A 15,856-nucleotide genomic window follows, 5' to 3' on the forward strand; every position below is an offset into this window, starting at 1 on the left:
TGAACCAATTTGCATGAAATTTGGTATAGGGATATTTTGATACCCGAGAAAGGACATAGGATAGGTTTTATCCTGGAAATTCTACGGAAACGGGTTTTTCCTTGAAAACGCGGGCGAAGCCGCGGGCGGGAAGCTAGTATTTTATATTTGTGTCCATCTATCTAACCCATTCATTTGTAAACAATATACAGTTAAATTAGAAATACGGTAATGTAGGAAACGCATGTAAAATTTAATCATTCTGGCATTGCTTCCAATGTCACACTTAGATATAACTTCTTTCTATATTATAATTTCAAAAAATCATCAATATCAATCCAGCCGTTCACTACGTCACATACACACAAACAAAAGAATTAAAACGCTTTCCATTTGCCTGATTTTGCAATCTGGTAGGAAATTGCCAAATAGCTTCAATCAATGTTACAATGAATCAATTATAACAATTCAAACACATAAACAGCCAATTACGGGAATAATCTGGACGTAATTGTACAGCATAATATCACGCACACATTTACCTAATATCAATGTATGTATAAGATATACCTATAGTATGTGTGTGTAAGCGTGCAGTCAAATCATATCGATTTTGTGAATCCGTACCTACCTATAAATATTATCTCCAGAGACTCTTGACGTGAATATAATGAAGAAATTCTTCATTCTAAAGCCTTACTTACATAAATAAGTATTGTAATGTGTTAGTATTGCCTTATTTTTGCTCACCCACATCATATTGTTAAATTTCCTCTGATTGTTGGGTTGCCTGGTAGATATCGCTACCTAGCGATAAGGCCGCCCTTTGCTGTTTCTGTAGTATTGTCTTTGTTATATGTATTTATGTATTTTCAATGCAATAAAGTATAATAAATAAATAAATAAATAAGTACACTACAGAATACAGTCGAGACAATTTTTTTTTATTTCGTAGGCAATATTCATTAAGATATTAGAATGTCGGATTAATAATATAAGTACTTTATAAATATGTAGTAATTTAATTCTATCTTTGGAAATAAGTTTCCAGAAAAACACTTAGGTACATAATATTATGTTTATAATATTCATAAACTGTATTTCTAAACCTAAACGGAATTTTTCTTCATAAATTTCCAAGTGAACATTAAAATCATTCAAAATTCTACACATTAACATATTATTGGTAACAATTTTTAACCGACTTCAAAAAAAAGGAGGAGGTTATCAATTCGGCCGGTATGTTTTTTTTTTTTTTTTTGTATTTACACGTTAAGTAAACAAAATTTGTTTTGATAAATTCAGAAAATTTCCGCTACCAACGAATTATGAAAGAAGCTTATGAATTTCGCAAAGGCTTTTATGAATATGGTGTACTTATTGAATGTTCTAGAGAAATTGATACTTACAGAACTTTTTGAAATAATAACTTTTTTTATTTAAACTTTAAAGTACCTATAACTATTATTTGGCATGTATTTGTGTGTTAGCATAAATACCTTAGGTAGGTATTAGTTTAATTCAAACTAATATTTCTTTATTAATTATAAGTTATAAGGAAAAACTCGATTTTTTGTTTGTTTGTTTCGATTAAATTTAATCCCTCAGCCCCCGTAATAAAGTATTTTGGACTGAAAACTAAATAACAAAATGCTTCATCTCATAATAAGCATATTTTTCCATAACTCATTTTGTCACAGACAAAAATTAAGCTCCGACATCGAATATTAAGAATTTAATAAAAGTTTCCCGCTTCTGTGAAAGCCAATGACCTTTACTGAAAAGTTTTTTTTTATTATGACGGACTTTAATCGAATCGTAAGTATTTATCATTAAATATCATGTACCTGTCTGTGCCAGTGTAAAAATTGTAAGACCCTTGACATTCAAGCCTTTCTACTGTTGTCTGAGATTAAGTCATACAATACAAAGAAATAAAATAAGTTTATAGGATCGAAATAATTGCAATTGAGTAGGTGTTGTATTTGTGTACGGTAATTATGTATAACAAAATAGAAATTAAATCGTTTATCTACTTTTTCTTTAGATAAATGTTCCGACGTATCATTTTTTACTGATACATATGAAACATCTAATATTTAAGTCACTTGCAACTTGTTTGATGTAATATACCTACATCAAATTAGTTACATAGGTTATGATTATGTTTAGCCATAATCTAGTCAATGTAAACGCTATGACAAACATATAATATAAAATAATTGTATTATGTTCAAGGTCAAGAATCACAATCAAAATCTGTTCTTTATTTTTGTTCTTTGTTCCAAGTATCATGTAGGTAAGAAAAAAAAAATAACAGGTAATATTAGGGTAACCACTAGTCTTAGAAATGATCTAAGTTTTATAATTAACGTTTGAGGACAAAGTAAAATTATATGACCGCGCACCCCAATAATCCTTGAGTTTCAACCTTCTACCCTACTTAACTTTCTTTAGTTTTCGGCTTAAAGGACCCTTATTATGTATTCCCGTAGTAGATAATATCATAAATGTCATGGTTACAGCCTCATTGAAGTGAAACTTCTTTATCGGGGTTGGAAAAAAATTTTGTGTAACATTTTTTCGTTACGCGTGACATTTTTCCGTTACGCGCCATCTTTTTCTTATCCCTACCACGCGTGATTCGACGTATTTCTGTCAAGTTGCATATAGTAAATTATTTTTTGAAAAATAAGGTCATAAAGAAGTTTCACTTCTTACGTGTGTACACTTGTACACGCACATTTATTTTTTCATTTTATTAAATACTAGCAATGCCCTGCGGTTTTACCCGCATAGATAGAGGAATTTTGTACATCTTGGGTTTCATTATTGCATTTTTGGTAAGGATCTCTATTTTTTTTTGAAAATGCAATATAGCCTATGTTGCTCAGTGAAGATGCAGCTAGAAACCATTAGAAAATGGTGAAAGAATTTTTGAAATCGGTCCAGTAGTTTATGCGTGAAAACCATACATACATACATAATTACATAATTACAAACCTTTCCTCTTTATAATATAGATTACGTCTAGTCATAGTAGTACCTTTGTGCAGACTTTTAAAACCGCGAATTTGAGCTTTTGCTATGTTAATTCCTTATGAATCATCTACTCACTCTTTTTTTTTTATCAAAGCTGTATGATATTTAATTTAACGTACCTATATAATGGTAGATAGCTTATCTTATTATTGTGAAATTCACTGAGAAATAACTAGGATTTAATAATTCTATTTATGTATTTTTTAAGCTCAAAAACATTACAGACAAAAGCCTACATGTGTTTGGGCAACATTTCTACATATTAAATAGTAAGCAGTATATATAAATCTTTTAGTATTCATAAAACTTGGTAAACATAACAAACCTTGACAACCTGATCAATGAAATTGCATACATATTCAGTACTAGAGGTCCGCCCGGCTTCGCCCGTGGTACATATTATTTCGCAATAAAAGGTAGCCTATGTCTTTTCTCGGGTATCAAAATATCTCAATACCAAATTTCATGCAAATTGGTTCAGTAGTTTAGGCGTGATTGAGTACTTTCGCATTTATAATATTAGCACAGACTAATATTAGTATGGATTATATTACGCTACATATTGCCTAAAAGCCTATTAAGATGAGCTCGCACTCGATCGAACTTACTCGTGCTTCTTATTAAGATAACGTTTAATGCTATACTAAATAATTAATAACATTAATTTATATCATGCATCGTGCCTATTACACGGAAGGTCGCTTTTACGAAAGGTTATGACTTTCAGAAGCAATACCTATACCTATGCCTTTGAAATATCAAATTCATGTTTTCGAGTAGTTACACGGTACATGTAGGTATAATGCAATATAGAAATTAAATTGGTTCTTAATATTTTAATAATAATTCTAAGAAAGATGTCATGTGTCTTATACTACTTATTACAATTTTTTACTTCTTTGTCAGTCTTTAAAACGACATATAAAAACATTGCTGAAGTTTTTATGCTCAACTGTTTTGAATTTTGAAATAGGTATATAGAAAAAGACGGGTTGCACTCCGGGAGTACCGGCAGAAGTGAAAACGCGCGTAGTAGAGAGGGGATAGCTGTCTACTCTCCATCCGTCTTACGCTTTTTCGATCAGGTCACGTGTCCTGACGCGAGTTTAAGATTTTATACATGTTTTATACCCATTACAGAAAAAGTGCTCAACGCCGCTAAAGAAGTTTTCACTTCAATAAAGTTACGGTTAGAACAGTCCAGAATTAACCATAAAAATTACGAATGGTTCAACTCTCTTGCGATAGATGTAACGTACTCAACAATTATTATGTGATTATTAATGTACTCAAAAATCGTTTAATGGTACAGCGGTAAAACGTGTAAACTTACCCCAATATGATGCCCATCAATAAACAATTGCGGCACTAATATCTGATCGCTCCGCATCCTATCCCTGATCTCGTCCTGGTACTCCATGCTCATGAACACGTCCCGCTCCTCAAACTTGATAAGCAGGTTCCTGAGGATCTTCTTCACCAGGACACACCGCTGGTAAGTACTCCTTACGATGCCCATCGTCGTGGTATACACTACCACTTTTCCCGCGTCTTTTTCTTTGTAACTCTGTAAGGTAAATACAGATAATTAAATAGGTATGTGATTTAAAATATAATTTATTACGAAAGATTATTAGTTTAATTACTTAATTAAAAATAGTTTTAAATTTAATTAGTTTAATACTTAATATTATTAAAATAAAAAAACTAATATTAAAGCAAAATTGACTAATTTATACTCTTTTTGAAAATAGCGCCATCTATCGGAAGTTGTGTGTATTATTACAAAGATAAGGTTTCAGAATAATGCATTGTATCAGTAATTATAAGTTAAACTAGATGCCACTACTCACTGTCATGGACGTATAAAAAAAGACGGACGGTATATCGCCTAAATATTGAGTGAAGCCTAGTAATGGCGGCGAAACATCCATGCGTGTGTGCCATGTTGCCATGGCAACAGCTGTGTTGATGACAATGGCGGCTGTATTTTTTTCTATAAATTTTGCCGTAATAATTTTGTCATTAAAACATAAAAGAAATAACTTGCTTCCCTGTGGAATGTAATCCCTTGTGTTTTGTTATTTAAAATTGTACTGTTGCGACACCATTTAACCACGCAAGACGGCATTTTAAATATTTTTTGTGAAACAGTGACGCAGTTAATCAGTCGGTAGTTCACGACGTAATGGCGGCCGACTAGCTTACTATGGTGAGAGTGTGTGCGTGTTTATTGTCTTTACGCGATCGCTAGCTTACTATGGTGGCTTCACGTTGTTTGTTCGTAATACGGCGTCCGTCTTTTTTTATACGTCCATGCTCACTGTAAACAATACTGTAAAAGTTAATTAACCTAAAAAGGTAACTCTGAAATATTTTTAAACATGTTACCTAATATAAATTTATAAAGCATTTGAATGCCATAAAATAAAAAATGTCAATTTCAATTTTCAACATGTTACCTAATAGATCAATTTAATAGCACTCAAGTACATACATATTAGTTACATATACTTGAATCAATAATATTTTTTTTAATCTTACAGTATATCTGAAGCCCAAAATCTATAACAAGATATCATTAAGAACTCAGTTGTTAAATTTTACTACGACTAAAGTAACAATAATTATGTAAAACCTTATTAACGCTTATGCATTGCAAGAAGTGATGAGCCAACAAAACTGTGTGACAAATGATGGGTGAACGGAACGTGTGGCTGTCATCAAATTCGCACCTATTGCGTACTTACTTCTTTACGCAATCGAGAACATTCTATGAAGTAATAGATGGGTTTTGAGTAAAAGTACTGGCTATTGTACGGAATTGACCTCTGACGAAATGTGTTTCAAAATGTGTCAATTATTTGTATTGGTTTAAGAGAGATTTTTGAAGGGGAAGGGGTTATAAAATTATGTACTACATACTTTATGGGTTGAAGTCAGATAAAAAATGTGTTTTTTTAGAATTGTTATGTAAAGTTTTTCCACTAAAGTTTGAACTTCAAAGTAAAATGTAAATGTGTAAAATATTTTGTAATTTCATAAAGTAAATGAAACCTTCTAAGATAATAAATTACGATTGCCATGAGTTGATGTTTGTCATGGTTTGAAAAACGTTTATTTTTTTTTCGTCGAGACCTCATCCATGCGGCAGCTACTTAAGTAAGTCTAAATGTATCAACTTTTTTATAACATCGGACCACACAATATGACAGTGTATTGAACTTAATAAAAGCAAGTGTTGAATTTAAAGTCCAGTTACAGCTTATCATTGTTAGAAGCCATTGTTTTATAGTGTACGACTTTTAAGTCGCATCCTTTAATACATCCGATATAATAAACATATTACAGACGTAAGAATTAAGTTATTAATACATTTTATTTTTGTTTATTAATTTCAAAATAATCTAAATTAATTATTTTATCCTGAAACACGTAAATATTTATACTCAATCTACTCGCCGCGAAATTCCGAATAACATGCTTTATATCAACCACGGACTAATTTTATTTTTACATATTTAATCATTTTATTTCGGATTTTCAATGAACTTTTTGCTACTGTCTCTATTTATAAGAGGTAGGTAGCTAGGTAGTTGTCCTATTTTGTCAAGACCTTAGAATATGTGTAATTATTCTAAGGTCAAGACTTATTACAGATCGTATTAATAATGAATATTAGAGATCGTATTATGTAACATTTTTTGAAACTAATAAAGAAATTTTTCATTTTTCATTTTCATTCTTTCATATGAACGCAATATTGTCGCACGTTGTAAAAGTCCCAATCTCCTTAAGGCTAAGTTTAACAGTTATTTAAATCTCGTGCGTGCTCCTAACGGTGCTCCGTCTCATCCAGTTATGTGGAACATTGATTTGACTATAGATTTTTTGGTGTATTTTTTGTACCGACAGAAAAATATATCGTATTGTAATGTTCTTTTATTTTGCACTTTACTAGATGTTAGTGGAGTATGAAGCAACGCTATAATAAGAAAACATATCTATGCAAATTATGAATAAATACGTGGCTCCGCTCCTGTTGGTCTTAGCGTAATGATATATTATAGCCTATAGCCTTCCTCGATAAATGGGCTATCTAACACCGACAGAATTTTTCAAATCGGACCAGTAGTTCCTGAGATTAGCGCGTTCAAACTAACGAACAAACTCCTCAGCTTTATAATATTAGTAAAGATAATAGATTTGGGATGTTTGGGACAAATATATCAATATCCAGTGACATACATTACCTTTTTCATTAAGTGGCTAATATAATAGGCATCAGATTTTTTGTTCTCGCTGCAAGTTAATAGACATGAGAGCTTAGATAATTATAAAACCATTTCCAGAATTACAAAACAACCTGTGTACTAAATAGGTCAGGGCAACCGTTTTTAAGTAAATAACAAACATGCCAACCTCAAAGTTGTTGTTTAATATTAAAATATTCAATAGACCATTGAATTGGTTGGTAATTTTCTTAATTTCTAAGCAAATGCATTGTATGTACTCCAAGATAACATTATAACCTTGATTCATATGGTCTAACCGACCAAATTGAAGAGTGATTTACCTATTCTGAATCCTCATATCGCTAACCGACCAAATTAAAGAGTCCACTAGATCATCTAGCTCCGAACACCAAACCTATTGACTAACCAACCAAATCGAAGAGTCCTTTCCAATTTCCATACGTGTTCCAAAGACCAGAACTTTCGCATTACACTCGACCAGAGAAACCGTCCAGGAATGTTTAAGCCGATAAGTGGGTAAGCACTTTCCCCAGCAAGTGGCCTCACAAGGTCGGCAAACCGGTCTCACAGTTGTAGAAATGTTGGAGACGCTGTACCCTTGAAACATGTTGGGATACCAGTTATTATATTTAACTATAGCTCGGTAAAGTGGGACTAGCGGCTTTGGTCAAAACCTCGGGCATAAGTAAAACTGTATTATGCATTTTTCATTATTAAACATTGATATTTATAAAGCATTTGAATGATTTAAAAACTAAATATCAAAAGCTATACTAAATACTAGTTATATAGCACATGCGTTTGTCTTATGCGTGCTGAGGCCTGAGGTTCGTAAACCAAAGCCTAATACGCTAGTCGGTAAGGATACTTTCATCCAGTCACTTAATTTAATATGTATTATAAACAAGCAAAACATCCTCATTTCAATATTGATATCTTTCTTATTCTATTGAAGATTCTTGCAAATTCTATCACCAGATAACACCGATTAATCCATACTAATACATAATATTATAAATGCGAAAGTAACTCTGTGTGTCTGTCTGTTACTCAATCACGCCTTAACTACTGAACCAATTTGCATGAAATTTGGTATAGAGATATTTTGATATCCGAGAAAGGACATAGGCTACTTTTTATCCCGGAAATCTCACGGGAACGGGAACTATGCGGGTTTTTCTTTGACTGCGCGGGCGAAGCTGCGGGTGGAAAGCTAGTAAAACAATAAAGCTGGTCCTAAGAAAGCAGATAAGTACCCATATTCAGACTACCTATAAGTTGATTATCAAAACTATCTTAAATGCGACACGAAAACACTCACCGTTCATAGTTCGTGATGAATCGTGGATATAGTTTTGAAAGGTCAAGGTAAGGCAGACGCATAAAATACATGAGTAAGACATTTTTTTTTAAACGCATTCTTTAGATGTATTTTTAAATATACTTAAGCTAATTTAAAATAAGACATCTAGATAAGGTAGGTAATAACTAACATAGCTATGGATTAGTTATTAATTATTATCATTAAGTGGCTCATATATAAAAAAACGGGACGATTAAAATATATTGTTACTAAAGTAGCTTTTAACATTATTATTTTAACACATTCATGCAATAAAATTGTTAATATATTTAATGTCACTACAAATCAACGCGAACGTGCTGATAAATATAAGATTACCTAGATCCCGGGGGTTACCATGTCTTAAAACAGTATTAAATCCAGTTTGGAAAAGTGATGGCCTTAGACGACCTAGAAGTAGGTATATATTTGTATCATTTTTCCACGCTGGACTCAATACTGCTTTAAAACGTCGAGTCACAGTTACTCCCTTGGACTTTTTATTCTATGACTAGCTGTACTCCGCTGTTTTAACCGCAGTGCTCCGCTCCTGTTGGTTTTAGCGAGATGGTTTATAGGTCCTTCCTCGATAAAAGGGCTATCTAACACTGAAATAATTTTTCAAATCGGACCAGTAGTTCCCGAGATTAGCGCGTTCAAACAAACTCTTCAGCTTTATAATATTAGTATAGATAAAACGCACAACCGATTGCTTTTCGTTCTCAGACAGTGATTAAGCTTGTGGTTAAAAGTCCGTGTGACAAATCCAAAATATCAGTGACAATCACAAGGACTGCTGAGGTAATGTTACAAAACGTACAGCCGAAGGTAACACGCATTACTTGCGTTGTAATGACATTGCGCAATTGAATTTTGTAATTATTTAATTCACATTCCAATGTTTAAACTGTAATTTTCAATTAAAATTAAGATTGGAATTAGGTTCAGGTTTTATACCGCAGGTGCTGAATTTTTATTTGGGTTTTACGTTTGACATACTTTCATGTAGTCGCTAGTAGGAATTGACGAATTTTTACGTTAAAAGATATTTGATAAAATTGAAATAAATCAATGTAATCTATACTTATTCAGATGTACCTTAGTAGCAATACGTTATTAGGAATTGTAGTTATACCTACGTTAAATGTAGTTTATAGTATATATCTAAGTGATTTAATAAAATAAATTATTTGTTGTAGGTACCTAAGTAAACATGAATCCAAATATTAGAAGAAAGGCGGCTATTCTGTATTTCTTATCAATCGTAACAAAAGTAATAACTAATAAGTAATTCTACTTGCATTTAATATATTGTATGTTTATGTTATGTTCCTAGTCAGTAATTTATATGTAAACGTAGTAATAAATCAAAGCATGCGTAATACATTATGTGAGGCGAAAACTATTTATTATTATATTGTTGAAATTAATTATTGCATTACTTATAGTTTAACTCGAATTAAATCAACAACGTGTTATATGTAATATTAGTTTATACAATTTAAAATATTGAACTGATTGGTCACATAAATTGCATTGGTAGGATCCGTAGGAAGTAGGAACGTAATTCTTTATTAAAGTGAGAATAAAATTTGTACATAGAATCCAGTGTTTTTTTTTTCTGTCTTCTCGTGACTTGACGATTGTTTTCTTACATTCCTGAGATAGCCATTCATAATCAGGGTTTTAATGATACAGGAGAAACCTTACTTTTTGCCATAAAAGTAGCCATAAAGACGCCAGTCTTTTTATCAAAATCCAGAAAATATCATCGGACATTTTAGACATGATAACTTGCCATTAACTGGACTTGTTTAGACTTCGCGATTTATCCTATTAGGATTTGGAACTCGTAAACAATTATACCACAGATTAAAAAGAGTTCATTGAACTCCAATTCTTTATTTGTCAAACAAGAAGTAAACATTAAAACGGAATGTAACTATGAATTATTGATGTTATACAGAAAGATTGTTATACAGAAAGATAGGCATTAATTACGCATACACTAACTTGAAAGCGTGGGAAGGACGTATACATACAGACAATCTAGATAGGTATGTTGATTGTTACACATTTGGTGAGGAATTATACTTTTACTCTCTATGAGGTATTGGATATGTTTGGCTAAATTTGTGAGTAAACAGGGTTGTAAATGATTTAAGTTTATGGTATAAGAATACCAATTGATAATTTTCGTTTTTTTTTTTTTAATTCTGTGATCTAAACGCATGTTGTGTTTGCCTCATAAAGGTGTGCATTGCTACTTAATTGTAATATGTTATTGTAGATGTGATTCATTGAATGTAACACCTGTTGGTGAACCTTTAAAATTAAATAAATAAATGATAAAGTGTATCGACTTTGAATAAACTTTCAATGTTAGAAAACCTTGTTGTAGCATCACCTACAATAACAAATGAAACACAATATAAATCTAGCGATTTGTATCTTAATAAATATTCAATAATAATTATAATTTATTCAACTTTTTTTATATAATATTCAAGCGATTGTTAGTCGAAGCATTCTACCATAAACAAGGTTTACAAAGACATTCAATAAATAAAGATAGATGCCGACTTAGCTGTCACTTATAGGGTTGCCAACCACATACTTTTTATTGTTCATTTATTAAAATTTATTTATTATTTATAGGTAGAAGTAGGGTTGCCTTCATAGTTGCTATACATATTTTTTAAAACAAAAAAAATAACAATAAGGTTCCTACTTTTTCAAGCAGAGCTGTGAACGTGATAATTTCAATTTCATAATGCGATTTCAATGTGGGTATTATGTATTTATTTAAGTAGGTAATATATTGTTATTTAATTGATTAACTTTATGAGGTACTAGCTGCTCCGCGCGGTTTCACCCCCGTGGCTCCACTCCTGTTGCCCGTAGCGTGATGAAATATAGCCTATAACCTTCCTCGATAAATGGGCTATCTAACACCGAAAGAATTTTTCAAATCGGACCAGTAGTTCCCGAGATTAGTGCGTTCAAACAAACAAACAAACAAACAAACAAACTCTTCAGCTTTATAATATTAGTATAGATTATTTATTACAACAGAAAATGGTGTAGGAACATCGTCTGTCGCCATAACAGGTTTTTCTAAAGTAAGCAACCCTATGTATTTACTATTTATGTGAAGGAATTATCATATAAAAATATATTCAGGCTGAGATACCACTGACTTGCGTATAAAATACGACGTGATTATCATGACCAGTATTGTTAAACAATTGTTATTTTCAATTATGCAGATGTTCTGAAATTCCAGTATCGATGAGACGGGCCCGCGCTGGAATATGTTATACCTACCTACATATATTTATTTATTTATACATATTTCTGTCTAAGTTATTTATTGCTAGTTCAACCAACTTATAAGGTGAACAAAATAGAAGGCAATTCATTGTATCATGAATGTAATCAATACATAACTACATATTTACTGAATTTATTAAATCAATTGTTCCTTCATTTATATTCGTTTATATTTTGGTACCTTCCAATTAGAAATGAAGCCGCGCATATTCTATGAAAGGGCGAGGTGGTTCTTTTACAATAAATCAAATAAGAAACAGCCAGGGCTTTTAAAAAAGGTAATACTTTTCACTAATCCCAATCCCATATCCAAAACCCAATCCAAAAATTAAACAACTATGTAAATAATGGCAAAACGGGAACCCAATAATTTACAGTTATTCAAAAGATAAACAAGCATGTTTATCCAATTACGTCATCGTTAAAATGCAACAAGCGACAAGTATTATTAACATTATTAACTATCAAGATCAAAGCATAACCGTGATATAAAATATGACCGTTATGATAACGCGGTCTGCCTTGGACGACCCACAGGCTGCCCACTAGGAAATTATAGGTTCAATCATTGATAATTGATTTGTATCATAACTGTTTAGTACCATAAACAATTACTTTAGAGAAAAGGTAAGGAGTAATTTTACTAGTAGAAGCGGGTGGTCGAATAACAGCTTTTCGTTTTATTGTTGCCTTCCACTGCATGTATCCCCATGAAACATACTATTTCTACATTCCAAAAAAAGAAGATCCTTTCATTCTGTAGCTTTTTTGTTTCTACATATTAGCATACCTAATGACATCCGTTTAATGAATTTTCCACTCAAAACCTATTCGAAGATACCTTACCTAGAGATAAGTAAAATTATTGTTTTCTCCTGCTATCCCTTTTGGAATGATAAATTTTGGTGTTTGTTCAAACAGATGATAGCATTGTTTCTGAATAATTATTTTATCCATTGATAGTATAATACAGGGGTAATCAAAGCAAGATGGCGATTAGTTTAGTTGTTTATTTGTTCAATAAGCACTCATCTCGAACTAAGGCGAGAAGAATAAAGTAAAGGCATGCCTTCCGCATGCCAATCATAACTTCTATTTCCACAATAAAGTACAGAATTACGTAACACAACTATTATATTACCCGTTGAAAACCATTATCTTTATGTAATAATTGTCTGTTAAAGACTTGAAGAAAAATAAATAATTAACTCTATTGTTAAACTTCTTTTGTTCCGATATTACTGGGTTTTGGGCTGTCGTTCTTATTTATTTTCGTTTATTGTCTATTGATTTGACAAAACAAAGGTATTTTAGTATGGCCAATTACTCAACAATAGAAGACTTGTTACAAGCCGGAATATAAGAATAATAGTAAAATGTATTGAATAACATAAAAAGGTGACCCCCTTGTGGCCTATCGGTCGATGCATGATTGATTGTCTGTACATTCGAGTAGTTAATCAGTTTTCTATGTGTTGTGATTTGTTATTTTTCTTTTCTACATTTATCAGCGTCGTACCCAGAAATTCGCAAATAAAACGTACCGGCCTATCTTTGTGCTAAGAAACGAACCGTATTCTTAGTACGACTAATATAGCTATAGCTAATTAAAAAAGCTAAAATTTAGCTACTACATGTACCTATTGAAACTAATTCTTTAGTTGTGTCGAATATTTGGGAGAAGATCTTTCTAAATAGTTTGGTAATAGGTACCTGCTCAAGACACGCTGAAGAAAACATGCAAATTCGCAATGTGGGTAATAAGTGACGATATGAATCTATATGTATAGACACAACTAACTGCATCATTCAAAAAGAAACATCATTATTCAAAGTATTGTACATTAAAAAATTACATAACCGTTTGAATTAAATTGAACATTACATACAATTCCTTATTATAATAAAACGCTTTATGAGATCACGATAAGTATTGCATAGTTAATATGTAAATGATACATATGGTTAGTTATGTACACGGAAGTATGAATTAAATGTTTTTTATTAAATTACTCAATTTCCGATAAAACAACCTCATTCATTTTTTTGCTTTTTCTATTGTGCTACATAACTTCTCAATTAGGTACATACCTATAGATTTAAATATTTGATATCTAAGTAATAATACAGTTTGCAGCTCATTTAACTTGCGTAGTTCATTGAAACAGAAAGAAAATGTCTATTTCCATGATGGAATCATTGAGATATACATATGGAAACGACACCGCCTACATCACTTATGTTCCGCTCAACATACGCCATATGGCGTATGTTGAACAGTTTTTTTAATGGTGTTAAAGTGAAACGCATCAAATATGCCTTCGTGTGTGTTACGATATTGCACAAATAATACAAATAATACGGAAAAGTGCAAAGGAATAACTTTCATCGGTAAGTACCTAACTAGATAATAATTTTTAAAACTTAATTAGAGCAAAAAAATGGCGCACAGATTTTGTTCGTGGTGTCTCCTCCATACGTAGTAACTAGTAATATTATCGCAATGGATGGAATAGGTACCTAAGTAAATTAGGAAAATATTACCTAGGAAATTGTTTGATATAATATGAACCTACCTATCTCTGATATTGTGTTAGGGGCAGTATAAGCCGGACATCGATATTGAGTTGAAAACGTCCCTCTTCATAATATCTATTTGCTTTACTAAAACCTAACAAAACTACAAAATAATAACAGTTTTCCATAGGCAATCTCAGTATACATTACTGTTTATAACAAAACCAATTTCCAACAATTGAACTTACACCAGAAGTCAATTGTAATCTTTGCGGGTATAGAATATAGATGCATCTGCAATTTGGTTACCATGGCAACCGTCTACCGTTAGCTCAATCTGTGTTTTATGGTCATGGGAACGCCTGAAACTGCTGAACCGAATATAGCACGATTATGTGGCTTGTGTGGATTATAGGAACAGAATTTTCAGTGTAAATTGCAATACATATTACCTATTGTACCTAATACATAGGACGTAGGTATTCCAATTTCTGGTTTTCGATGTTTTAAGATATATTTGTAATTTTAATACATATCTACTGCTTTCGATAGCTGCCTATGTAATAATCAATTATTTGCTATTGCAATAGCTTCACGTTTTATCACCTAACGACACTTTTCAAGCATGAAATAATGTAGAAAGATTAGCCATTTTCTTTTATAAAGAAAACACCATTAAAAAAACTTCATCCGGCTATAAGAGATTATAAATTTTGTAACGGCATATTAGTTCGCTCGTTGAAAATCGCGCCAATCAGGGAAAATTATGATGGCGGTGAAAGCAAGACAGATTGTATAAAGTATAAACTATGAAACAAGTGAACAATGATCGAAGAAATCCGATGTCTCTTCCTTGTGGTTACGGTATGGGAACTTCTTAGATATGTGTATGTACTAGCATTCTGCCTGCGACGATGTTTGCTTGAAGAATACCGCAGAGTATACTCTTAAATTTTTTGATAGGGATTCTAAATCAGTTGTAGAATTTCTAAAAAATATTACTTAGTCTTCAATCTTCTACTATTGTATAAAAGAAAGCATGATGCTTAATTATTTCTATTAAGGAATCCTGCTAAAAGATACCTAGGTTAGATAATAGGTAGTTGAACATGAAACAGTTAAAAATTACGAAAAATAAGAACCTTCTTATCGATGCAGTAACTATTGATTTCAGTCACAATTATAACAAGATCATTGGTTCGAACTTAGTTTCGAAAATAAAACGTTTGAAATAGGTCTAGAACAACAAGCTCAACTTTCTTAATTGTCATTCTTGAATCATTTGTCTCAATAAACTATGAAGAGAAATGCTTTCTAACTAACCCTGGCGACCCTAAGGTCACGGGTTCGGAACGTGACGGGGAAAATTATTGTTCGCATTCTAATT

The 15,856-nt window shown here is 31.8% G+C and overlaps 1 protein-coding gene across 1 annotated transcript in view; it reads right to left on the reverse strand.

The window, feature by feature from the left end:
• Window positions 1-15,856, reverse strand: part of LOC149476845 (uncharacterized) — a 75,610-nt gene that overhangs the window by 15,929 nt on the left and 43,825 nt on the right. The window contains exon 4 of the mRNA XM_089711189.1: window positions 4,355-4,588. Within this exon, the coding sequence (XP_089567315.1) occupies window positions 4,355-4,588 (234 nt within the window). The remainder of the gene's footprint in view (window positions 1-4,354; window positions 4,589-15,856) is intronic.

Source organism: Colias philodice, chromosome 26, assembly GCF_061535455.1.
Source record: "Colias philodice isolate Cphi_HAF_F1 chromosome 26, ilColPhil1 Martin Lab GWU primary, whole genome shotgun sequence".
In the NCBI taxonomy this organism is placed as follows: domain Eukaryota; kingdom Metazoa; phylum Arthropoda; class Insecta; order Lepidoptera; family Pieridae; genus Colias; species Colias philodice.